Genomic DNA, 26,476 nt, shown 5'->3' on the forward strand with positions numbered 1-26,476 from the left:
TATAAGGCATCTTCAGTGGGTGTGGTAAAAGTTAGATGATTTTTTTTTTCATTTGCACGTAATAAGCTATAGATTTAAAAAATGGAAGTTCTTATAATAAAATAGAAAAGTAATTACAGACCGGCATCTAATTCATTATTTGCAAGCCAGACTGCTTCCTCTCATATGGAAAGCTGCTTGAAACCTTGCAGTTTTTCTTGCGTTCATTCTGTTTTTGGAACATAGGACTGTAACTGCCATTATAATGGGTACAATAGTAATCTAGTCACAAAATTAAACAAGAAATATAGTCGGTAAACACAATAGATACACAGCCACAAACAACACAATAAAACGTCACTCAGACACGTACACACAATAGGACAATGATGACACAAATAATACGTGAAAACAAGAAAAAAGATTGAAGATGGTACACAGTGACATACAAGTACAAACTCATATATAAAATGACAAATATTTTCAAAAGCAAGGCGTAAACATAGCATTCAAAACAGACAATTCAGTCTAAAATAACATTGAAAAAATAATAAAAGATGCAGAGATACACCAGAAAGCAGGAATATACCAATTACAACACAACACATGCGATGGAAGTTACGTAGTACAAACTAGCAAATCATTCGATGTCCAGTACAAAGAATATATTAGAGTACGGAAATATCAGACAAGCCACACAAGTTCTGCAGAACATTTAAAAGACAATAACCACAAGGCAGAGGTAAAAATGAAAATAGTTGGAATAAATAATGAGAGACACCTCCTAAATGCGCAATAAAAAACACACATGTACCAAACAAAGGCTGAAAAGAAGCTATTACTAAATGACCAAATGAATATAACTGATTGATCATGCCACAGACAGAAATCCCCCCCCCCCCCCCCCCCCCACACACACACACATATATAAATAAAAATTAAAAAAAAAAACATAAAGAGAGAGAGAGAAGAAAGCATAAACTGAGGAAGTTGTGTGTTTCGAAAACAGAGTGGCTACAAGAAAAGCTGCAAGCTTTCAAGCAACTTCCCGTATGAGAGAAAGCAGTTTGGCTTACAGATAATGAATTAGATTCTGATCTGTAAGTACTTTTCCATTTTATTATAAGAACTTCTAGGAACTGTTTTAAATCCATAACCTATGTTGCAAACAAAAAAAATCACGTAATATTTCAAGGCATCCACTCTACATGAATAATGAAAACCATGTCTGGGTGCACAAATAAAATACGAGGGCCGTTCAGAAAGTAACCTCCGGTTGATTTAAAAAAATACACCAAGTTAAATAAAAATATTTTAATATATACATCTTACAACTACATCTTTGCACTATTTTTCTACATAGTCTCCATAGCGATTGAGGCACTTATCGTATCTCTTCACAAGCTTTGAAATTCCTTCTGCATAAAAATCACCCGCTTGTGCCTGGAGCCAGCCTGTGATCGCATCTTTGAGCTCTTCGTCGTCATCAAACCGCTGTGACCCGAGCCATTTCTTCAAATGCATGAAGAGGTGATAATCACTTGGTGCCAGGTCTGGGCTGTAAGGTGGATGGTTGATAACGTCCCACTTGAAGGACTCAAGAAGGGCCGTTGTTCTGCGAGCAGAGTGAGGACGGGCGTTATCGTGCAAAAAAACGATACCGGAAGTCAGCATACCACGGCGTTTGTTCTGTATAGCCCGTCGTAACTTTTTTATTGTTTCACAGTACACGTCTTGATTAATGGTCGTACCACGTTCCATGAATTCAACCAACAACACCCCTTTGGCATCCCAAAACACCGTTGCCATCAGTTTTCTGGCAGAAAAATCTTGCGAGGCTTTTCTTGGTTTGGTAGACGAATTTGAATGTGCCCACATCTTTGATTGTTCTTTTGTCTCAGGGTTCACGTACTTAATCCAGGTTTCGTCACCGGTCACGATTCTGTTTAACAATGGTTCTCCTTCGTCCTCATAACGTGACAGAAAGTCTAATGCAGAGGCCATTCTTTGAGTTTTGTGGTGGTCGGTAAGAATTTTGGGCACCCATCGTGCACAGAACTTACGGTAACCCAATCTTGCTGTCACTATCTCGTACAAGAGAGTCTTAGAAATCTGTGAAAAACCAGTAGACAACTCCGACATTGAGAAACGTCGATTTTCACGAACTTTTGCATCAACTGTCTGAACGAGTTCGTCAGTCACCAATGATGGTCTACCACTCCTCTCGTCATCATGAACGTTTTCTCGTCCACTTTTAAATAAACGTACCCATTCATGGACAACTCCTTCACTCATAACTCTTGGTCCGTACACGGCACAAAGCTCGCGATGAATAGCTGCTGCAGAATATCCTTTGGCTGTAAAAAACCTTATGACAGCACGCACTTCACATTTGGCGGGGTTTTCTATTGCAGCACACATTTCAAACTGCCACAAAAACTAAACTAGCGCAGGTACGACGTTCACTCGACCACGGCTTGATGCCGACTGACCTGTTGAGCGCGTGAACGCACAGATGGCGTCGCTACTCCCCCCACAACCCGCACTGTGACCAATCGGAGGTTACTTTCTGAACCGCCCTCGTAAAAAGTTTAATGTGTAGTGTGCAAATGGTATTTTTATTTTAAACTGCTGCAATTTATATACAGGGTGGTCCATTGATCGTGACCGGGTCAAATATCTCACGAAATAAGCATCAAACGAAAAAACTACAAAGAAGGAAACTTGTGTAGCTTGAAGGGGGAAACCAGATAGCACTATGGTTGGCCCGCAAGATGGTGCTGCCATATCGGACATTAGCTGCGTTTTTTTAAAATAGGAATCCCCATTTGTATTATATATTCATGTAGTATGTAAAGAAATATGAATGTTTTAGTTGGACCACTTTTTTCGCTTTGTGATAGATAGCGCTGTAATAGTCACAAACATATGGCTCACAATTTTAGACGAACAGTCGGTAACAGGTAGGTTTTTTAAATTAAAATACGGAATATAGCTATGTTTCAACATTTTATTTTGGTTGTTCCAATGTGATACATGTACCTAATGCAATAAATGTTCAAAATGATGTCCCTCAACCTCAATGCATTTGGCAATATGTGTAACGACATTCCTCTCAACAGCGAGTAGTTCACCTTCCGTAATGTTCGCACATGCATTGACAATGTGCTGACGCACGTTGTCAGGCATTGTCGGTGGATCACGATAGCAAATATCCTTCAGCTTTCCCCACAGAAAGAAATCTGGGGACGTTAGATCCGGTGAACGTGCAGGCCCTGGTATGGTGCTTCGATGACCAATCCACCTGTCATGAAATATGCTACTCAATACCGCTTCAACTGCATGCGAGCTATGTGCTGGACATGCATCACGTTGGAAGTACATTGCCATTCTGTCATGCAGTGAAACATCTTGTAGTAACATCGGTAGAACATTACGTATGAAATCAGCATACATTGCACCATTTAGATTGCCATCGATAAAATGGGGGCAAGTTATTCTTCCTCCCATAATGCCACACCATACATTAACCCGCCAAGGTCACTGATGTTCCACTTGTCACAGTCATCATGGATTTTCCGTTGCCCAATAGTGCATATTATGCCGGTTTACGTTACCGCTGTTGGTGAATGACGCTTCGTTGCTAAATAGAATGCGTGCAAAAAATCTGTCATCGCCCCATAATTTCTCTTGTGCCCATTGGCAGAACTGTACACGATATTGAAAGTCGTCACCATCCAATTCCTGGTGCATAGAAATATGGTACAGGTGCAATTGATGTTGATGTAGCATTGTCAACGCCAACGTTTTTGAGATTCGTGATTCTCGCACAATTTGTCTGCTGCTGATGTGCGTATTAGACATGACAGCAGCTAAAACACCTACTTGGGCATCATCATTTGTTGCAGGTCATGGTTGACGTTTCATATGTGGCTGAACACTTCCTGTTTCCTTACATAACGTAACTATCCGGCGAACGGTCCAGACACTTGGATGATGTCGTCCAGGATATCGAGCAGCCTACATAGCACACGCCCGTTGGGCATTTTGATCACAATAGCTATACATCAACACGATATCGACCTTTTCCGAAGTTGGTAAACGGTCCATTTTAACACGGGTAATGTATCACGAAGCAAATACCGTCTGCACTGGGTGAGTGTTACGTGATACCACGTACTTACACGTTTGTGACTATTACAGCACTATCTATCACAAAGCGAAAAAAGTGGTCCAACTAAAACATTCGTATTTCTTTATGTACTACATGAATATGCAATTAAAAATGGGAGTTCCTATTTTAAAAAATGCAGTTGATATCTGTTTGACCTATAGCAGCGCCATCTAGCGGGCCAACCAGAGTGCCATCTGGTTTCCCCCTTCAAGCTAGACAAGTTTCGTTCTTTGTAGTTTTTTCGTTTGATGCTTATTTCGTGAGATATTTGGCCTGGTCACTATCAGTGGACCACCCTGTATATAGCTGTTGCAAAAATGACCACCACAAGATACTTGTCGTTAATGACTTGATCTATAAAGTTACACACACTTGATTTATATTACAGGTATAATAGCAGACATAAAAGTGAGAATAGTGTTCTGTATATGTACTAATATTCACAAAAGACTTTTTCTTTAGGGAAAAGGTTTTTAATGAAACAATATTCTACGAAACTGAACTGGCCAAAAGTATTCTGTGTTTGCCCACATTGCTTGTCTCCATTCTAAGCAAAATGCAGCACAAGAACGAGTGTAAATATGGATGTCAGTTTCTGTATTGATTTTATTGGTGCTTTTTACAGGCTTGCAACCAGTAACTGAAGATCAGTTGGAGCGAGTCATTGAAGAACTTGAAGTACGCTGCTGGGAAAAGATACAAACCATTGTTAAAACTGAGGAGGGCCTTGGTATAGAATATGACGAAAATGTCATCTGTGATGTTTGCAGATCGGTGAGTATAATTGTTTCAGTGTATTAATTGTTTGCAGTACATTGCAGAAAGTCTGGTAACAACTCTGCCCATTTAGAGTTACAAGCCAGTTATTTTAAAATGAGAATCAGTCTTTTTAATTTTCTTTTTGTATAAAGTGTACAGGCTTGTTTACGTCTTAGAGAAGCCATTCACTATTGTTGGCACCTGGAAAACAAACAAAATGTTTGAAATGTGAATGTATGTGTATTACATAGCAAAATATTATAGATATTGGGCTACCAGTGGGGATATAGGCACTGACTGAGTGATGAGGACATTATATATGTAAAATTTATTCTATGCAGGGAAATTATTTTTCTTTCCAAGAATTTGAGCATACTGAATGGGAGAGGAGAAGGAAATTTAAAATCATGATAATGCTCTGAGAAATGAAAGCATCTCTAAAGAAGTGGGACCAATTTCATCAGCCACACTACATTAGAATAGTAGGTCATGTTTGTAAATACTGTTTGATATTTATTGGAGACTGCAGGATAACCGGGAGAATGGCGTGCACTGTGCAGCCGGACTCGGAGGAAGGCAACGAGATGGTGTTCTGCGACATGTGCAACATCTGCGTTCACCAAGCGTGCTACGGCATCACGGCGATTCCTGCTGGCTCGTGGCTGTGTCGAACTTGTGCCCTGGGATTACGACCAGAGTGTGTACTGTGTCCTAATAAAGGTGGTGCTATGAAGTGTACACGTTCCGGTCAGAAGTGGGCACACGTATCCTGCGCCCTCTGGATTCCAGAAGTCAGCATTGGCTGCGTAGAGAAGATGGAACCAATCACCAAGATTTCCAGCATACCTGTAAGTAACACTCCAGTGGGTTATTCTATTATTGTTTTTTCACTGAATATTTCCACTACCATTGTTACTAAATATTTCTGAATGCAGCACTGTTGAATTACCTGTGCTGCAGTGAAAATTTGTGGGTGGCACTTGAGACACCATTAGTATTGTAAACTTCACTTTAGGGCCAACAAACATGTTACGAAACACAATTAGCTTTCTGCCAAGCATGACTAATTTCTTCTGCGCACATATTACAATTACAGTAGTTGGTACGGTTCCAGTTAGTCTTATGTTGGTAGAAACAACATGCACAGCAAACAGAACCATTATGCAGGAATGTTATACCAGCATGTGGAGTGAAGATAACAGGCTCATCACTGTAGCCGCACAGTAAAGCAGAAAGACAGTGTCATATTCAAACTCAAATTAAATCCATAACAGATAATCAGCAGCATTGTGTTTCACATCATGGAAGTAGAGTCATATAATAGCGGTTAGTGAAGGAAAAACTGAGGAGCCAGTTGCCAGTCAGCCTTATATTGGCCCCCTATGGAATTTCACATGTCTGGCTTGTGATACCAGTGGCTTCCATGGATGTGTGCCCTCGGCAGACAAATGTGTGTTACGCCTGTCAGTATATCTGCATCTTCCATTTGCACATTTGGTGGAGTTACTAAATTTGTATTGCAGCTTGTAGATTTATGATAATCACTGATTTACTCACCTTTTGTCATACAAAATGTACTAAAGAAGGAGCGTTGAAGAAAATGGCAAATATAATATAATTAAATCTTCATAAAATATCCAAAGTCTGCTGTAATGAGGATGACAGAAAATACTTGTGTATAATATTGTACCAGTTACCAGTTGATTATTCATTATTTGCATGGTGTGAACAGTCAAAATTTAATAAAACTCTCTCTCTCTCTCTCTCTCTCTCTCTCTCTCTCTATTCTGCAGCAGTAAGTCCATTGTCTATACAGTAATATGAAACAGCATTTGAGCTTCTCATTAAACTATAAGTTGAAAAGAAACAATTTTAAGGTTTTATATGTTTGTATATTCTGATTAGAAATGACTGGTATGATTCAGAGTCTGCACAAAAAAAGTTGTTCTTCTACCTGTGCAGCTGGCAAAGTAGGGAAGGAGACAGCAGTAGTGGTGGGGGCTCTATTCTGAATTACCACCACCATGCAGCAGAGGAGGTCCAGTTCGATAGCTGCTATCAACAAATGCATAACTCGCATAATTTGGAAGCTACATAAATAGTCTGAAAACAGTATTGGTAACAAGTTATGTCAATTTGACCAGTAATTTCACAAATATGGATGTTCAAAGTCAATAGTTTCTCACTAGAACACCAAAAAAGAAATATTCGTATAAACAAATAAAGGAGAACAAAATCAATCATGCACTGCCAGATGGAGATATCATAAAACAGAAAAGGAGAAAATTAATGTAGCAGACGACTTTGCTTGCTATGATAGCAGATATGTAAAATAAAGAAATATTCCCCAAATATTTAGGGGAAATAATCCAGCCCAATGCTTCAGATAAAGAAGGAAATAAAACAAGAACAAGAAAAATGGAAATGGCATTCCAGCTAACAAAGAATGTGTACAACAAGAAGTCAGTATCAATTAACGCAAAAATAAGGCACTACAACACTGTGATTAAGCCAGAGTGTCTGTATGCATCTGAATGTTTAGCAATGAACACTAACAAGGAAATGGAAGCTATAGCAAAAAAGGAGCGAAAAATCATTAGAAGAGTACTTGGGCCGAGGTTTGAGAATGGGACTTGGAAGCTTAGAAGTAATAGAGAAGTGTATGACAAAATTGAGAAAGTGGGAGATACTATGAGGAAGAGAAGAGTAAGCTTTTATGCCCATTTGAAAAGAATGAATGATGAAAGGCTGACAAAGAAAATATTCATATATAATGGAAGGAAACATTCCACGTGGGAAAAATTATATATAAAAAACAAAGATGAGGTGACTTACCGAACAAAAGCGCTGGCAGGTCGATAGACACACAAACAAACACAAACATACACACAAAATTCAAGCTTTCGCAACAAACTGTTGCCTCATCAGGAAAGAGGGAAGGAGAGGGGAAGACGAAAGGAAGTGGGTTTTAAGGGAGAGGGTAAGGAGTCATTCCAATCCCGGGAGCGGAAAGACTTACCTTAGGGGGAAAAAAGGACAGGTATACACTCGCACACACGCACATATCCATCCACACATACAGACACAAGCAGACCTTTAAATATGTCTGCTTGTGTCTGTATGTGTGGATGGATATGTGCGTGTGTGCGAGTGTATACCTGTCCTTTTTTCCCCCTAAGGTAAGTCTTTCCGCTCCCGGGATTGGAATGACTCCTTACCCTCTCCCTTAAAACCCACTTCCTTTCGTCTTCCCCTCTCCTTCCCTCTTTCCTGATGAGGCAACAGTTTGTTGCGAAAGCTTGAATTTTGTGTGTATGTTTGTGTTTGTTTGTGTGTCTATCGACCTGCCAGCGCTTTTGTTCGGTAAGTCACCTCATCTTTGTTTTTTATATATAAAGAAAATATTCATGTTTTTTGACAAGAACCCCAGAACCCAAATTACCTGGTTCAAAGAAGTCAAAGCAGACTTAGAGGAGATGGGTATAGGAGAAGATGATATAACCAACAGAGACTTAAAGAGAGACAAAATTCAACATTTTGAAAGATTTGAAGCGAAGAAGAGAAGAACTGGAGGAACAGTGTGGACAGAAGACTGAAGGGAACAGCACAGAGAGAGGATGAAGACATATTGGCAGAAGAGAAAAGAGGAGGAGCGCAATAGGAGAAATGTACATTGAAAAATAGTTGTTTAACGCGGTCCCTAGACGGCCAAAATCGGGGGGGGGGGGGGGGGGGGGGGGGGGAATTGTGGTAGGTGGAAATTATGTGTTGCTCCATGATAAATTATTCAGCAATAGTACTTAAAAATAATTTTTTCCTTGTTCTCTAAAAATAATGAAGCCTTACCCAACCTGCCCTTACTGACCAGGCTCCATACATGATTTCATCTGTTAACCAGTTGAACCCTTTGTTCTCCAAGCTGAAGCACATGTCGATGCCCTACACAGGGTTTGCGAATCAGTTCATTTCTGCTCTGAAGAAGATTCTACTGAAAGCTTTTGAGTCATGTCGTTCCCTACATGGAAATTACTGGTCTGCCCCTTCCAAATTTCCCAGTAATGATTCTCTGACGATCTTGGATGAGTGTTGTGTGGAAATTTTGACAAAATTAAAATGTGGTTTTTTGACGCCAGCCGACACAAGTTCTATTTCCAGCAGCTTCAGCTACTGAAGAAAATACATAATTTGCCGAGAGAACTACTTTGCCTCCATAGTTACATGTACTAAACTGCAGATATTAAATGATAAGAAGAACAAGATATTGAAAAGGAAAAAAAAGGGATATTTTTACATACACGAGGGAGAAGGCTCTGCCAGAGACATACTTGAGTCTTGTCTTCAGAAAAATCTGTATAATGAGGCATTTGCCTTATCTTTAGAGTTGCCATTCTAAATGAATACAAAAGTTTTCCCCACTGGTCTGTGGATGTTGAAATAAGTTTGAGCTTCTAAAAAGGCGTTCTCTCCTAAGAGAAACAAGACATTATTTTTTTAAATGTAAGGATGCTCAATATCTTGAAGTACAATAACTTCATGTTTCTCCTTCTTCTGATAAGTAATGGTTCGATGAACTTGTTTATAATTCAGTAAACAAGAATAGGTTCAAGAGAATTCATTCAATTAGCACCTTTTTCCTCTTTTTCTCATCTTACATAGTACTTTAGCACTTTTCCCCTTTCTTTTTTCATCTGAAATTTACAGCTAAAAATCCTTAACCATGGCTATTATCTATACACTTTTGAACTCCTTCCTTAAGCCCATTGCCTCATCTCAGTTTTGTGTGTTCGTGCATTACCTTGTCTCTGGTCCGTTCCTACTTGTGTCTGCAGTATCTTATACAAAATACTGCATGAAGTCAATTTCCGTGATGCAATTAACTTCAATGTGTGAACAAGCTTGTATAAATTCGTAATAATTAAGAACTCGTGTCCCGTTATTCCATCATTGTACTGTGTCGTGTGACCAATGTGTTTGTACAGGGTGACAATTATTGAACTACATGAAATAAAATAGTCATAACTTCTGAGCGGTTTCTGTTAGGACATTCAAACTGCACAGTTGGCCATGGGGCATGATGGGAGTTAGTATGCGCATGCACGGTTTGGTTAAGCGGCAGGCCCACTTTCATTTGGATGGGTTCGTCAATAAGCAAAGTTGGCACATGTGGAGGTCTGAGAACCCGGATTTCGCAATCGAGAAGTCTCTTCACCCTCAAAAGGTGACTGTGTAGTGTGCAGTGTCCAGTCACAGAATAATTGGTGCAATATTCCTTGATGGCACAGTGATTAGCGAACATTACGTGAAGGTTTTGGAAGATGATTTCATCCCCATTATCCAAGGTGACCCTGATTTCGACAAGATGTGGTTCATGCAAGACGGAGCTCCACCCTATCGAAGTAAGAGTGTGTTTGATGTCCTGGAGAAGCACTCTGGAGATCACATTCTGGCTCTGGGGTACCCAGAGGTCACTAGATGGGCTTCAAGTGGCCACCGTATTCTCCAGATCTGAACACTTGCGACTCTTTTGGTGGTTCTATATTAAAGACAAAGTGTACAGCTGTAACCCCAAAACCATTTCAGAGCTGAAAATAGCTGTTCAGGAGATCATAACCACCAGTTAATTTCCAACTGGATACTATTAGTAACAGCATTAGCTTTTAAGTCAACTGTGCTCGCCAACTGTTGAGTAATTTGCAATTTTATTAGTCACTGAGAACACACATAACTTAATGAACCCAATAATGACCTTCTTATGTAAAAAGTAGATCTGTAACAGGTGCAAGGGTTTAAGGTGACTTGTGTTTAGGAGAAGGGTAGTCGAAAATCACATTGTCTTAGTCTTGAATTAGGCCATCCTTGTGTGAATGGCTGCACGTTTTCCCACTAATGCAACTGCTGGTTCCTTTTATCCTTCTCCAATTCATCCAATGATCCTTTTCTAATTAACTTATTTTCTGCAGTAATTAGCTTATGTACACCCCTCTAGACGAATCAGAACAGTCTTTCTATGACATAACAACTTGTTAAACTTAGAGTTAAAGATGTATTTGTAGAAGTGCAGTGCAATATGAATTGCTCAATAAAACTTGAGAATTAAATATAATACTCTGTGTTCATCATGCACAGTGACCGATAACACCCACTCATCAACTGAGACTTTTTTTGACAGATTATTATGCAGCTACATGAAAACTAGTCTCTGATATTTGATTCAGCAGTCCTGGTTTGACGAGTCTTTGCTCGCAATTTGTACATATTCTTTGTTGGGCTTAAAGAGGAAAGGCAAGCTGTGGTAATTGCATGGTTCCCTCATCAAAATAATTCTAGTAACTTCTAGATTTCTTACCAAGTGCAAAATTCATTGAGATAGTCCATCATCTGGCATGAGGTTTTCTTTAAAAATGATTTCTGCTGTTGTGCATCCTAAACTAAACAACAACATAAGGGATCAGAGTTTCTCATCTAAATTATAGTTAGTTGTTCCATAGAAAAAATTTCTGATAAAGAACTTGACGTGGAATATATATTGTGTGTGTAAAAATGATTAATAATTTCTGTTCAAGAATGCCTGTGTGGTACAGGATGAGTTGTTAAGGAGAAACAGCTTAAGTCTTCATTTGAAGACACTTCTGCTATCTATCATACACTTTATTTCTGTGGACAGATGATCAAACAGTTTTGCAGCTGCATATTTCACCTGTTTCTGTGCCAATGTTCATTAAATTTTGTTAAAAGGTACAAATTCATTAAAAGGTAATGCATATCCTTTTTTCCATCAAGTGTTGTACTTGTTACTGTTACTCTCAAACTGAAATGAATTGTTGAGTGAATAAATGTTCTATGAGGTGTGGTTAATATTCCCACCTGCATAAAGATATGCCTGCAAGGTGTACATGTGTGCAGTCCACACATAATTCTTATTATTTTCTTTAGTACAATGACTAAATTTTGCCAGAACATTATCTAACAAGACACCAGTGAATGAAAACATTCATTATATATTCCCAAAGTTGGCAATTACTGCAGTGACTGAAGTAGCCAAATCTAAATGTTTTAGCAAGTGGTTTTTCCATATCCCCAAAGTTGGTGATTATATCTCAAAAAATTTAAATTATTGCAATAGCAAAAGTAACAAAACCTAAACTTTTAGCTGGTCCACTGTATGGTTTATTCCATATCCCCAGAATGGTTACTGCAATGGCAAAATTAGCCAAAACTAAATGTTTTAGCAGGTCTACTATATGGTTTTTCCACTCATAGTTTTCACCGTATGCACACTTAAGAACTCAGAATTTTCTACCTCTATTTATTATTTTGTTGGTATAATAGGTTAATAGGAGGTGAGAAGTTTTTTACTGTATGAAATTGGATGGTTGTGTGTTTTCAAAGTTTAAAGTTATCCCATGTGTGCAAAATTATCCAATAAACTTCACAAAAACTTTCTTTACTACGTTCTCTGTCGATGCTTCTTTGTTCAGCTTCACAACAATGTTTGTACGAGACTCATTTGGAAAGTAAATAACATTTTTTCTACAGAAAAAATTTTAATACAATCAAATGAAACTGTATTTTCCACACAATTTGATAAACGAGCTACTTTTCTTTGTAGTCACCGTTCAAGTTTAGGCATTTGTCATGCAGTTCTACCTGCTTTCCTATGCCAATTTGCATACTCAGTTGTCACCAGATTGTTGAACCACTGACCAACAGCTTCTTTAAGTTCGTCATCAATTCCATAGCATTACCCACTCAAAAAATCTTTCAGTTTGAGTTATAAATGATAATCACTTGAGGCTAAGTTTGAACTGTACGGTGAATGTTGAAATATTTCCCAGTGAAACCGCTGAAGCAAGTCCCGTTCCATGCGGGTGTACATTATCGTGGAGGAGGACGACTCCACTAGTTATCATTCGGCGCCGCTTGTTTTTAATGATGCGGTGAAATTGTTGAAGCATCTGACAGTAGGCCACTACATTTCTAGGCATCTAGTTGATGAGCAGGATACCCTTACGATGTGAAAACATTATAGCCATAATATTTCTGGTGCTTAAAATTTATTTTGATTTTTTTGGTTGTGTTAGGATTGCAAATGACGCCATTCTATTGATTGGCACTTTGTTTGTGGTGTGAAATGTGATGTCCAAGTTGCATCACCAGTGACAGTGTGGTTCAGAAATTCATCAGCATTCTTTTCATAGTGACAGAGTAATTTCAATGCAGCTACCATTCATTTAATTTTGTGTTCTTCTGACAAAATTCGAGGAACTCACGGCTCACAATTTTTTACAGCCCAGATCTGCAGTAATAGTCTTTTACAATACAGTTTTTAAAATGTCTGGAAAGAATGAGTGCAGTCAACTGATAGTGAAGCACCTAACTTCTTGGATTTTTGTTTCAATCCTTGCTTTGAGTCTGTCAGTCACCACTTAGGGGCAACCTTAGTGATCTTCATTGTGAACATTCTTCTGTCTGACATTCAACATAGTACTCCAATTCTGAACTGACACTTGTTCATCCCATTACCATAAACTTCTGTTATCTGTCTATAAATTTTGAAAGGTCAGACTTTCTGCACATTTAAAAAGTGGATAACACTGCACATTGCACACTTGTTGGATCGTAAATTTTGTCACACATTTTAAAGTTGCACAGCTAAGCAGTAAGTGACTATTGAATTAAAGTTGTCACCACATTGAAGTGGATGAATACCAAGGTCAGTGGTTGGTCAGTGGTGGTGGTGGTGGTGGTGGTGGTGGTGGTGGTGGTGGCAGGAAACAGTCATGTATCAAAACAAAATGTTCTTTACTTTCCAAATGACCCCCTCCCTCATGTCGTACAAACAATGTTAATCGTGCCCCCCTATCTAAATAAAAAGGTAGATCAACAACTTAAAGCAAGGCCAGTGATCAAATCTTGTGGGACTCCCATTGTAATTTGTCCTTATGCAGGTGATGCAGCACACTTCTTTGTATTACTCATACAGCCTAGAGTAGTCTATTCCAATTCTGCCCACTCGGAGGCAGTTTGACAGACACGGCCACAAATGGATGTGGGTGGGCAAACAGCTGCTGCAAGGGAAGTCTTGCAGCTGGGCCACAGTGTACGGAAGTGTGCAGTAGGCTCGCTGATCTCGTGTGTAGCCTACACAGTCTGCAGCTGCCAGCGAACTCAATGAGGGGCGAGAAAGGACACCCTTGCCCCATGAGGCAGTTTGTACAGCATAGCATATGGTAACTGTGCATTCTAGTTCTTCCCACTCAATGGCAAATCTGGTACAGCAACCACAGGTAGTATTTTGAAAGAAAACAATCTTTGTTGCAGGAGAAACAATACTTTCATTGAGTGTTTCACTCTTTTGGGATGTCATCAGAAAATATGTTAGAAACAGAGAATAGTATTTATTGGCATGTGGTCCTATTCTAAGAGCTATACTAGAAATCAAAATATTTACCAGAGAACTTACTTTAATATACTGGAAAATTTGCATTTATCACACCTGTGGGGTCTGTTGTGTGTACCTACAGAGCAAGTTACGATTCAGCTATTGAGAGCTACAGTGCCGAGAAAACCCCTAAAAAATTATGCATGCTACATCCCTTCTCTTGGGCATGCCAGTGTCCATTAAAAAGCGGTTCTGGCATACAACAACACTTACAGGTTTTGAAACTGAGTAGCACAATCTGTACACTAAGCAATAACTCGTTCCACTCATACTTAAAAGTACACAAGTAAAACATACTGTTTGCACTGTCGGTTGGCTAGGTAACTTGCCCCTAGAAGGCCCACGTGCACACAACCTTAACATTAATTCAGAGATAATGTGAAAAAATTGATACAATTACCAGTACTTCCCTGTTAACTTTACTGTTAAAAAAGAAACCTAAATCTTGACTTAAGTAATAAAATTGATGTGCAGATTAGCACTTTACATAAATATCTGCTACTTAAGGCAAGCATGACCCATAGTAGAACCCAACATAGCTACATGTTCATTGAACTGTGGCACAGTGATAAATGTACTGCCTTTTGCGTGTATAAACTGGGATGTTATGACCAACAGCCAGAATGTTCGAAACTAGTTTCCATGAACATATTCTTACTAAGAAGTGTGAAATCAAAGGACATTCTGCATTCACAAACACTTAAAAGCAAATGGGCGCCAGGTGCCCAGGTTAGAATGTCATCAAATCTTGCACCAGTCTCCGAAAGGCAAAGAGCTAAGAGGAGGTGGAAACAGAAAGCACTTGCATACAGTAAAGGTTTTGTCCTTAATGATCAGAGCTGATTACCGGGGGGGATATGCAGTGAGCCACTGTGGTCTGAGACATGTGGCTCAAGGTGCAACTGACAGATGACATCGAAAAAGTTCAAAGAAGTGCACCTTGTTTTGTATTATCGCGAAATAGGGGAGATAGTGCCACAGACATGATACATGAATTGGAGTGGCAATCATTAAAACAGGCGATTTTCGTTGCGACAGGATCTTCTGATCAAATTTCAATCACCAGTTTTCTCCTCCTATTGCGAAAACGTTCTGTTGGCACCCACCTACATATGGAGAAATGATCATCATGATAAAATAAGAGAAATCAGGGCTCACACAGAAAAATTTAACTGCTTGTTTTTCCCACTTGCCGTTCTAGAGTGGAACGATAGAGAGACAGCTTGAAGGTGGTTAATTGAACCCTCTGCCAGGCACTTTATTGTGAGTAACAGAGTAATCACAGAGATGTAGATAGATGAAATACAGCAGCTGGTGCCCATGCAAGCATTTCTGCTGGACTGGACGTGTTGACTGGCGCTGCCCCATACGTAGCCAGAAATCTGGACAACGCATCTTCGTGGAAACATGTAGACACAGACTTCTTGACCGCAGTCATGAAGCGCCCCTCCTCCAAAGTATAATTTGAGTGAAATATAGCGGTAGTCAGAAGTTGGATACCTTTTCAAATGGAAAAGTCTACAAACTCATGTGATACAAATTTCCAACCATTATGAGGACACAAGACTTCTGTCATACCTCAATGGCAAAAATGACTGACTGTGCGAACGGTGACAGTCGACAATGTGGAAGACAGCTTGACTATGTATAGGGCATTTGACATAGCATCACCACCAACAACCATATGCTGCCCAAAAATGGACCCGAGAAATTGACACACACCCTGTCCCGAGGGTATTGTGGTACCAGCTGAGGAGGAAACTGGCAAGCCAGTGATTCTGTGCCATGAGCCCACACCATATGTGTTCAATGTCTTGATTGATCATAGCACATCACTCCAGTGCCTTCAGTCTCACCCCAGTGTGATGCTTGCAGCAGCTGGAGGATACGAGGACGCAACACTGGGTGGAGGACCTCTCTACAGCATTGCTCCTTTGTGAAAAGTATGAGGATTTTCTGGTCTACGTTGGATGAATCACGGAGGAGAAAAAACGTACGCAATGCTGAATCCACACCTGAAGAGATGCACTCTGACCAACCAATTCATATAGCAGAAACGACTTCCCAGAAAAGCTGATTGACAGCTATAGCGGTTGCGACCTCACTTTATCAGTGGAAAATTTGACAGGATTTGCTGTGCAAGGTATTGTCCAATGCAGACACAAGAGCTTCCTGCCAATTGAAGACAAAATTGGTTCCCACTGGCAGCCTTTACAGTGCATCAGCATTTGCATGCTGGGTGGTGGTGCGTTAACAAAAGTCATAGCAGTAATTACTGAGAAAGAGGGCCCTGCATTTTTGATGTGTAAACGATGGGTCATTCTTTTCCACCCAGATTCCGATGAGACTGAACCTCACCAATATCGTACTGGGGTGCATCATAGGCAAGGATTAAAGGTTTACCTGGTATAAAGGAAGCCAAACAGGCAGCAGAGCACAAACACTGCTTGAGGAACTAAAAAGGCCTGTTAACAGGCCACAGACCAGACGGACTTAATGCCCTTATGGTGAAGCATTTAAGAGAATAGCAGATGCATGCAGCCTGGGGAATGAACTTAGCATTATACAATATCTTGCCCAAAAAATCTGCAGCTCCTTCAGGTTCTTGGGTGCCAGCAAGTTGACGATGGCTGTAGTGTGTTCATCTGTAGGGGCGATCCACCTTTGCTAACCACATGTCCCAAAGAATGCACCTCAGGGGAGTAAAAACTGTACTTTTCAGTTGTCGTGTGGCCATTCTCCAGCAGACATTGGAAAGCCGTCTGCAAGTTTTGTAAATACTGCTCACATGCAGAGTGTATAGCATAGATGCCGTCAAGATAGTTTACGCAACAGGGAATGTCTTGAATCAACTGCTTCAAATATTGTTGATAACTTCCACAAGATTGTAAAACGCAAGCAATTAAACTGTTAAAGCCCAAAGAGGTTGTTGAGTACCAATAAAGTACAAGAAGTTGCGTCCAACAACTGCAGATGTGCCTCGCGTGAGTCTGTATGTGAAAAGTACTCCCCTCCCCCCCCTTTCCCCCCTCCCGCCAACAACTCCTATGGCCACAAAGGATCATGGTGGTTTCAGGCTTTTGAATCACCACCAAAGGGATGATCCACTGACACGACAAAATAGGAGAAACAACGCCCTGATCCTGCCAGCACTGCAATTCGTCCTTTACTTTGTTACATGTGGAGAAGAGATTGGGGCTTGGGCGACAAAATTTAGGTACTGCCAACGGCTTAAGAGAAAGATTTGCCTCAAAATGTTGTGCCTGCCCAATATATACTCAAACATTTGGTTGTATGATAAAGGTAAGGAGTACAAATCCCGAATAGGGAGTGACTGCTGTGACACTAAGTAGACTTCGTCAACTGTCTGCAAGCCAAAAACAGGAAAAGCGTGTAACCCAAAATCATTTTGCACCAACGGAGAGAAATTGAACACTAACAAAGTAAGTTGCTGTTCACATTCTCGTAACATACAGAGACGGGGAATTGCCCTCTCAAAGGAATGTACTGTTTACCATAAGACATAAGTTGACATAGTGGCCACTGCAATGCTGGGCAGGCCAATAGCCTAAGTATCTATGTGAATGAGGTTGACCATCGCTCCCACATCTGTTTGAAAGTCAACCATCACCCGTCCAGCAAAATATGTCAGGGCAACAAGTGTGGGGCTCTAGAGACAGCCCCAGAGTCCAGCAAAACATAGGAGCATCCAATGACTGACACACAGCTCGCCAACTGTCATTGCTAAATAGGCTACCTGATAGCATGCTCCACACATACCTCCACATGCAAGCAGTCTCATCGAACATGCACCAAAAGACTGTTGAGGCAGGACTGCTACCTCATTCAATAAATAGAAAGATAGCAATGCTGTGAACCTGAAAAACAATGTGGGCAGGAATTACAGTGTCACAGTTAATGCGAACCGGCTGAGTTCGACATAGGTGAAGATGAGTAGCGTCACATTGCTGCTGTACTGGAATCATTATCAACAACATGCAGCAACTCACTGTGAGCAAAGGCAGCCTGGGGAATCCCCTGGGACACCAGAGGCTGTTTACCATGTGCACCTAATTGTACCACTTGCCAGTTGTCAGAAAGGATGTCCACCACTGTAAGCTCATGCCCGAAATCTGGGAAACTTTGGCTAAAGAAGGATTAGACCGGGTCAGCATGTTAGTTTGGTCATCACAATCAGGTGCTAGCCCAACAATCATGCCCTGAATTGGTGAGTCTGCATATGTGGCACTTGAAGTGACACTTCTAGGAGAGACCCTGCAAATCTGTAATCCAGGCTGCATACAATTACCCAGGGCTGTTTTGTGGTGCTGGTTAAATTGCATCCATGCTGCCTTCATGTGTGTTTGATGTCCAGAATGCTGGGTAAGCAAATAAGTTGATCAAAGGGCATTTTCTTGGGCTCAGTGATGGGCTTGAGATTTTGCACAACCCCACACAGCTGAACAAAACGAGGCAACATTGTCAACTGGATCAAGTATATGCTTTACCTAGCTGTGCAGCAGGATCCAATGCAGGTAATTTTCCCACATTTGTGTAGACTCACCAGAGATGGAAAATAGCAGTGGAGGTGGAGAATAAAACTGCACACCAGGCACCTGGCCTGACACTTGCATGGTATGGGTGTGAAGCAATTTCACATTCCGTTTTAGCAGCTCCTGTATCTGCTCATACTGCTGCTGCTGCTACTGCTGCTGCTCCCTCTGTAGGTACAATTGTTCCTGCTAGCATTGCAGCATTGGAGGGCAGCGTGGAGGGTAAAAATTGTAGAGGGAGACCAAGAGATGAATACACTAAAGCAGATTCAGAAGGATGTAGGTTGCAGCAGGTACTGGGAGATGAAGAAGCTTGCACAGGATATAGTACCATGGAGAGCTGCATCAAAACAGTCTCAGGACTGAAGACCACAACAACAACAACAACAGCATTGCAGAAATACTTTGCCAATTGTAGCCCAAAATTAACACTGAAAAGGGGAGAAAAAAAGGTGGAATCACCACACGTCTAAAAACATCATTTATCACCACATGAGTCTTTGCACAGGCTAGACAGTGCTGCTAAACAACATCATCGGCACAGGGTACTGTCCCGGCCGACAGTGGCTCAACAAGCCAGGGACAGAACTTCTCAAGAGGAAATGAAAACTCGCTATGCGAGTAAATTTATGGGGAAGCAGGAAGTCTGAAACTGCATTGAGATGCGCTTGGGGGTAAATACAACACACGGCAGGTGCATATGGCTGATACTGAGCACATGGAATGGCACAAGGCACTAGGCATAGTGAGCAGTGGTTGAATTCATCATTAGAACTGTCATAGATGGCTTACTTCCTTCAGCAGATAAACACTTCCATCATCGGATCTGCCCATACCATGTGTCACATGCGCTCCCCATGGCAGTTGTCCCCACTATTTCACTACAATAACAATATCAGCTCACCTACTCCATTGCTTTGTCCACTGGCTGGGATACTTTTAATGTTTTAAACTATTTGCACCAATTATCTCACCTGCAGTTACAGTACATTTTACAGTACAGAATTACTAATATTAAAGTATTCCAAATCATCTTGTCCCTTTTGCATTGTAAACAGACTGTGACACCCCTAGTAGTCCATAGTTTCTTTAATGATTTCCCATTATTACATTTAGTTACCTTTTATGAAAATTGCTTTCAAAAATGGGCAGATCTCATTAAGAAATAAGTTAAATTTATATATATATATCTAAAAACAAAGATGATGTGACTTATCAAATGAAAGTGCTGGCAGGTCGACAGACACACAAACAAACACAAACATACCCACAAAATTCAAGCTTTCGCAACAAACTGTTGCCTCATCAGGAAAGAGGGAAGGAGAGGGAAAGACGAAAGGATGTGGGTTTTAAGGGAGAGGGTAAGGAGTCATTCCAATCCCGGGAGCGGAAAGACTTACCTTAGGGGGAAAAAGGACTGGTATACACTCGCACACACACACACACACACACACACACACACACACACACACACACACACACACACACACACACATCCATCCACACATATACAGACATAAGGAGACATATGTAAAGACAAAGAGTTTGGGCAGAGATGTCAGTCGAGGCAGAAGTGCAGAGGCAAAGATGTTGTTGAATGACAGGTGAGGTATGAGTGGCGGCAACTTGAAATTAGCGGAGATTGAGGCCTGGTGGATAATGGGAAGAGAGGATATATTGAAGAGCAAGTTCCCATCTCCGGAGTTTGGATAGGTTGGTGTTAGTGGGAAGTATCCAGATAACCCGGACGGTGTAACACTGTGCCAAGATGTGCTGGCCGTGCACCAAGGCATGTTTAGCCACAGGGTGATCCTCATTACCAACAAACACTGTCTGCCTGTGTCCATTCATGCGAATGGACAGTTTGTTGCTGGTCATTCCCACATATGCCTTCCACGACCGTGGTACTTGATCGTCGGGAGTATGTGGCTGAGGGACTGCGTCAGCTTTCAGACAACACCACATACAAAGTTTGCCAAGGTAATCCCATTCCTGATGTCCAGGCGGAGCTTCAAGGAATCCTCAGAACCTTAGGCCCCCTACAAAACCTTTCACCTGACTCCATCAACCTCCTGACCCCACCGACACCCCGCACCCCTACCTTCTACCTTCTTCCTAAAATTCACAAACCCAATCATCCTGGCCGCCCCATTGTAGCTGGTTACCAAGCCCCCACAGAACGTATCTCTGCCTACGTAGATCAACACCTTCAACCCATTACGTGCAGTCTCCCATCCTTCATCAAAGACACCAACCACTTTCTCGAACGCCTGGAATCCTTACCCAATCCGTTACCCCCAGAAACCATCCTTGTAACCATTGATGCCACTTCCTTATACACAAATATCCCGCACGTCCAGGGCCTCGCTGCGATGGAGCACTTCCTTTCACGCCGATCACCTGCCACCCTACCTAAAACCTCTTTCCTCATTACCTTAGCCAGCTTCATCCTGACCCACAACTTCCTCACTTTTGAAGGCCAGACATACCAACAATTAAAGGGAACAGCCATGGGTACCAGGATGGCCCCTTTGTACGCCAACCTATTCATGGGTCGCTTAGAGGAAGCCTTCTTGGTTACCCAGGCCTGCCAACCCAAAATTTGGTACAGATTTATTGATGACATCTTCATGATCTGGACTCACAGTGAAGAAGAACTCCAGAATTTCCTCTCCAACCTCAACTCCTTTGGCTCCATCAGATTCACCTGGTCCTACTCCAAATCCCATGCCACTTTCCTTGATGTTGACCTCCACCTGTCCAATGGCCAGCTTCACATGTCCGTCCACATCAAACCCACCAACAAGCAGCAGTACCTCCATTAAGACAGCTGCCACCCATTCCACATCAAACGGTCCCTTCCCTACAGCCTAGGTCTTCGTGGCAAACGAATCTGCTCCAGTCCGGAATCCCTGAAGCATTACACCAACAACCTGACAACAGCTTTCGCATCCCGCAACTACCCTCCCGACCTGGTACAGAAGCAAATAACCAGAGCCACTTCCTCATCCTCTCAAACCCAGAACCTCCCACAGAAGAACCACAAAAGTGCCCCACTTGTGACGGGATACTTTCCCGGACTGGATCAGATTCTGAATGTGGCTCTCCAGCAGGGATACGACTTCCTCAAATCCTGCCCTGAAATGAGATCCATCCTTCATGAAATCCTCCCCACTCCACCAAGAGTGTCTTTCCGCCGTCCACCTAACCTTCGTAACCTCTTAGTTCATCCCTATGAAATCCCCAAACCACCTTCCCTACCCTCTGGTTCCTACCCTTGTAACCGCCCCCGGTGTAAAACCTGTCCCATGCGCCCTCCCACCACCACCTACTCCAGTCCTGTAATCCGGAAGGTGTACACGATCAAAGGCAGAGCCACGTGTGAAAGCACCCATGTGATCTACCAACTGACCTGCCTACACTGTGACGCATTCTATGTGGGAATGACCAGCAACAAACTGTCCATTCGCATGAATGGACACAGGCAGACAGTGTTTGTTGGTAATGAGGATCACCCTGTGGCTAAACATGCCTTGGTGCACGGCCAGCACATCTTGGCACAGTGTTACATCGTCCGGGTTATCTGGATACTTCCCACTAACACCAACCTATCCAAACTCCGGAGATAGGAACTTGCTCTTCAATATATCCTCTCTTCCCGTTATCCACCAGGCCTCAATCTCCGCTAATTTCAAGTTGCCGCCACTCATACCTCACCTGTCATTCAACAACATCTTTGCCTCTGCACTTCTGCCTCGACTGACATCTCTGCCCAAACTCTTTGTCTTTAAATATGTCTGCTTGTGTCTGTATATGTGTGGATGGATATGTGTGTGTGTGCGCGAGTGTATACCCGTCCTTTTTTCCCCCTAAGGTAAGTCTTTCCGCTCCCAGGATTGGAATGACTCCTTACCCTCTCCCTTAAAACCCACATCCTTTCGTCTTTCCCTCTCCTTCCCTCTTTCCTGATGAGGCAACAGTTTGTTGCGAAAGCTTGAATTTTGTGTGTATGTTTGTGTTTGTTTGTGTGTCTGTCGACCTGCCAGCACTTTCATTTGGTAAGTCACATCATCTTTGTTTTTAGATATATTTTTCCTACGTGGAATGATTCCCTCTATTATAACCATATATATATATATATAAAAACAAAGATGATGTGACTTACCAAATGAAAGTGCTGGCAGGTCGACAGACACACAAACAAACACAAACATACACACAAAATTCAAGCTTTCGCAACAAACTGTTGCCTCATCAGGAAAGAAGGAAGGAGAGGGAAAGACGAAAGGATGTGGGTTTTAAGGGAGAGGGTAAGGAGTCATTCCAATCCCGGGAGCGGAAAGACTTACCTTAGGGGGAAAATAGGACGGGTATACACTCGCGCACACACACACACATATACAGACACAAGCAGACAAACTCTTTGTCTTTAAATATGTCTGCTTGTGTCTGTATATGTGTGGATGGATATGTGTGTGTGTACGAGTGTATACCCGTCCTTTTTCCCCCTAAGGTAAGTCTTTCCGCTCCCGGGATTGGAATGACTCCTTACCCTCTCCCTTAAAACCCACATCCTTTCGTCTTTCCCTCTCCTTCCTTCTTTCCTGATGAGGCAACAGTTTGTTGCGAAAGCTTGAATTTTGTGTGTATGTTTGTATTAGTTTGTGTGTCTGTCAACCTGCCAGCACTTTCATTTGGTAAGTCACATCATCTTTGTTTTTAGATATATTTTTCCTATGTGGAATGCTTCCATATATATATATATATATATATATTAGCAGTCTTTAAAATATTCGGCAGTTTTGTCATCAATCAACCTCACTGTTTTATTAGGACATTTCTGAACTATACTTGGAGGTAAGTTACATAATGTGATTAACAGTGTATTATGATCTGACAGTGCATCTACCACAGGATTTGTATGCAAACCTTTTAACTCCTGCTTGTTGTATGAATACCTTACCTATAAGGATACTAAAGTACAAGTGGGCAAAAGCACCTCTTGATCAATTTTTGTGCCAGACACCATCAACAAATTTTTGTATGAAAGACGGCACAATAATCCATCAAAATTTTTTAATGAGGATTTCCCAGTGGAGGTCTGTATATGGTATCAGTCACAAGAATCACATTCCCCAATGTTAATTCACAAGCACATTTGTATACGTTGATCTGTGCAGAATTTACTTATTTCTATTGTTGTATTTATATTTTTTTATGAATGTGACAACTCCTCTTGTATCCTTGTTAGATCTACACTTGTACCATTAATAGTATGATAAAATACCGAAATATTTTACTATTAGTAATAATTTGGTAGTTCGAATGCCACCTTACATAGAATTCCTTTAACTGGAATTTCAGTGTGTCATTTTTCCTTGTATTAATTAATGATATTCTCAAGAAAAGTCATTAGTTTTCTATAAATCAGCTATTGCATAACTTACAAAGAACACAGTTTATATTGTTCTTTGCCATGTAGGATGTCATTTTAACAGTGACACAAAAATACATGGAAAGGTAGCATACAAAGCAAAATGTTCAATGTTTTTGAGTATGCGTATCATTAAAAGTTTGAAAATCATTGTTTATAGTTCTTCATATACACTGAATGTTACAGACAGTGGTGCTCTAAGTTTCTTAATCAAAATCTACAAAAGTTAAAATCAACCAATCGAAAACCCAGTATGGTATAATGACAGTATTATGGAAGGATAGATTCCTGCTCAGCATGTAGTGGAAACATTGAGTCACAGACAGACACAACGAAAAGACTGCTAACAAGTGAACTTTTGGCCAAAAGGCCTTCTTGTAAAGTAGACAACACACTCACACATTCATTCAAGCACAACTCTCACACACATGACCACTGTCTCTGGTTGCCGAGGCTGGACTGTGAGCAACTGTGCATGGAAAAATAGTATTGGTGTTGGAGGTAAGGAGAAGGGTGGGACAGAGGTGGGGAGGGGGAAGGATAGCAAGGTAGGGGTGGTGGCAGTGAAGTGCTGCTTGCGAAAGCATGCATGGATGTGGTGCGGACATAGTAAGGCAGCCAGGTGCATTGAGAGGTCAGTCGTGGTGGCGGGGGGAGCAGAAAAGAAGTAAAAATACTGTATGTGCTAGGTGGAATAGAAAGGTTATGTAGTGCTGGAGTGGGAGCAGGGAAGGGGAGCCAGTGCCATCTTGATCCCTCCTACCAACACCAGCTTTTCTGAACTACATAGGTGGGAATTCCCCCTACAGTACATCCTATATTCCCGTAACCCCCTGGTCTCAACCTTTGTTAATGGCTGTCCTTCATCCAACTATCCCCTTCCCTGCTCCCACTCCTACACTGCACAGCCCTATATTCCACCTACACAACCATAGTCTGTTTACTTCTCTACTTTTCCACTCCATTCCCTCCTGCCCCCCCCCCCCCCCCACTCCCCCACCCCATCTACACATAGCTGCCCTGTCCTCACCACATCCCTACATGCTGCCACAAGCAGCACTTTACCATCCCCCACACCTATCCTGCTATCTCCCCCCCTCCCCGCCTCAGCTTCCTCCTTACCGCCACCATCCAGACTGCTTCTCCCCTCAAACACAGTTGTTCACAGTCTGGCCTAGGTGGCCAGCGACAGTTGTCATGTATGTGACAGTTGTGTTTGTGTGAATGTGTGTGTGGTCTACTGTAGAAGAAAGCTTTCTAGGTGAAATCTCATTTGTTAGTTGTCTTTTTGTTGTGCCTGTCTGTGACTCGCCATCTTCACTATGTGGTAAGTAGCAATCTATCCTTTTCATAATACCGTACAAAAGTTAGTGATGTACAGAACAATATTCTGGGATTCTAAATGTACAGTATTTTTTGCCTGAATATGTACAAAATGGTCTACATATGGCATAAACCTGCAATATATAGACAATACAGAGTGGCTCATGCATGAGAAAATTGCTTACTTTCACTCCTCCATTGTCATGTTTTATGTCATTCCAGTAAGTTTGTTACACGTATTTGAAGTTGTTGGTTAGAGTAGTTAAATGAAAATAAAATAAAATAAGTAAACATATTGAGCTGCTTGATAATCTCAATAATTGTAACTGCTTACTGTATGCTGCAGTCAGTTGAGATTAAGTTGTATATCTGCCTTTAACAAAGAGATAGTAGCAGCAGTAAAGAGCATTAATATTTTGTCATCAAATGTTGGAGGCAATATGTTTAGGATGTAATTAATTTTTTATTTGACATACCATGGTTCACTCTCTTCATTTTACAGCAAAGTCGCTGGGCCCTGATATGTGTACTGTGTCGAGAGAGAGTTGGTGCTTGCATACAGTGCTCAATCAAAACTTGCAAAACAGCCTACCATGTGACTTGTGCTTTTAAGCACAGTCTGGAGATGAAGGCAATTATTGAGGATGAGAATGCAGATGATGGTGTGAAGCTCAGGGTGAGTGTGATGATGACAGCTAAAATTTACTAGCAGAAACTAGCAGTAGCATCAGATAAATATGGCAAACCCCTGTCATTGGATATTTACATATATTCTCCACAGGCCATTGTACAGTGTATGGTAGAGGGTAATT

At 41.3% G+C, this 26,476-nt stretch overlaps 1 protein-coding gene across 1 annotated transcript in view; it reads left to right on the forward strand.

Moving 5' to 3' along the window:
* Positions 1-26,476, forward strand: part of LOC124613098 (PHD finger protein rhinoceros) — a 246,420-nt gene that overhangs the window by 72,333 nt on the left and 147,611 nt on the right. Inside the window, exons 7-9 of the mRNA XM_047141692.1 lie at positions 4,779-4,927; positions 5,473-5,760; positions 26,167-26,340. Of these exons, the coding sequence (XP_046997648.1) occupies positions 4,779-4,927; positions 5,473-5,760; positions 26,167-26,340 (611 nt within the window). The remainder of the gene's footprint in view (positions 1-4,778; positions 4,928-5,472; positions 5,761-26,166; positions 26,341-26,476) is intronic.

The sequence above is a fragment of the Schistocerca americana genome, chromosome 4 (genome assembly GCF_021461395.2).
Source record: "Schistocerca americana isolate TAMUIC-IGC-003095 chromosome 4, iqSchAmer2.1, whole genome shotgun sequence".
Lineage (NCBI taxonomy): Eukaryota > Metazoa > Arthropoda > Insecta > Orthoptera > Acrididae > Schistocerca > Schistocerca americana.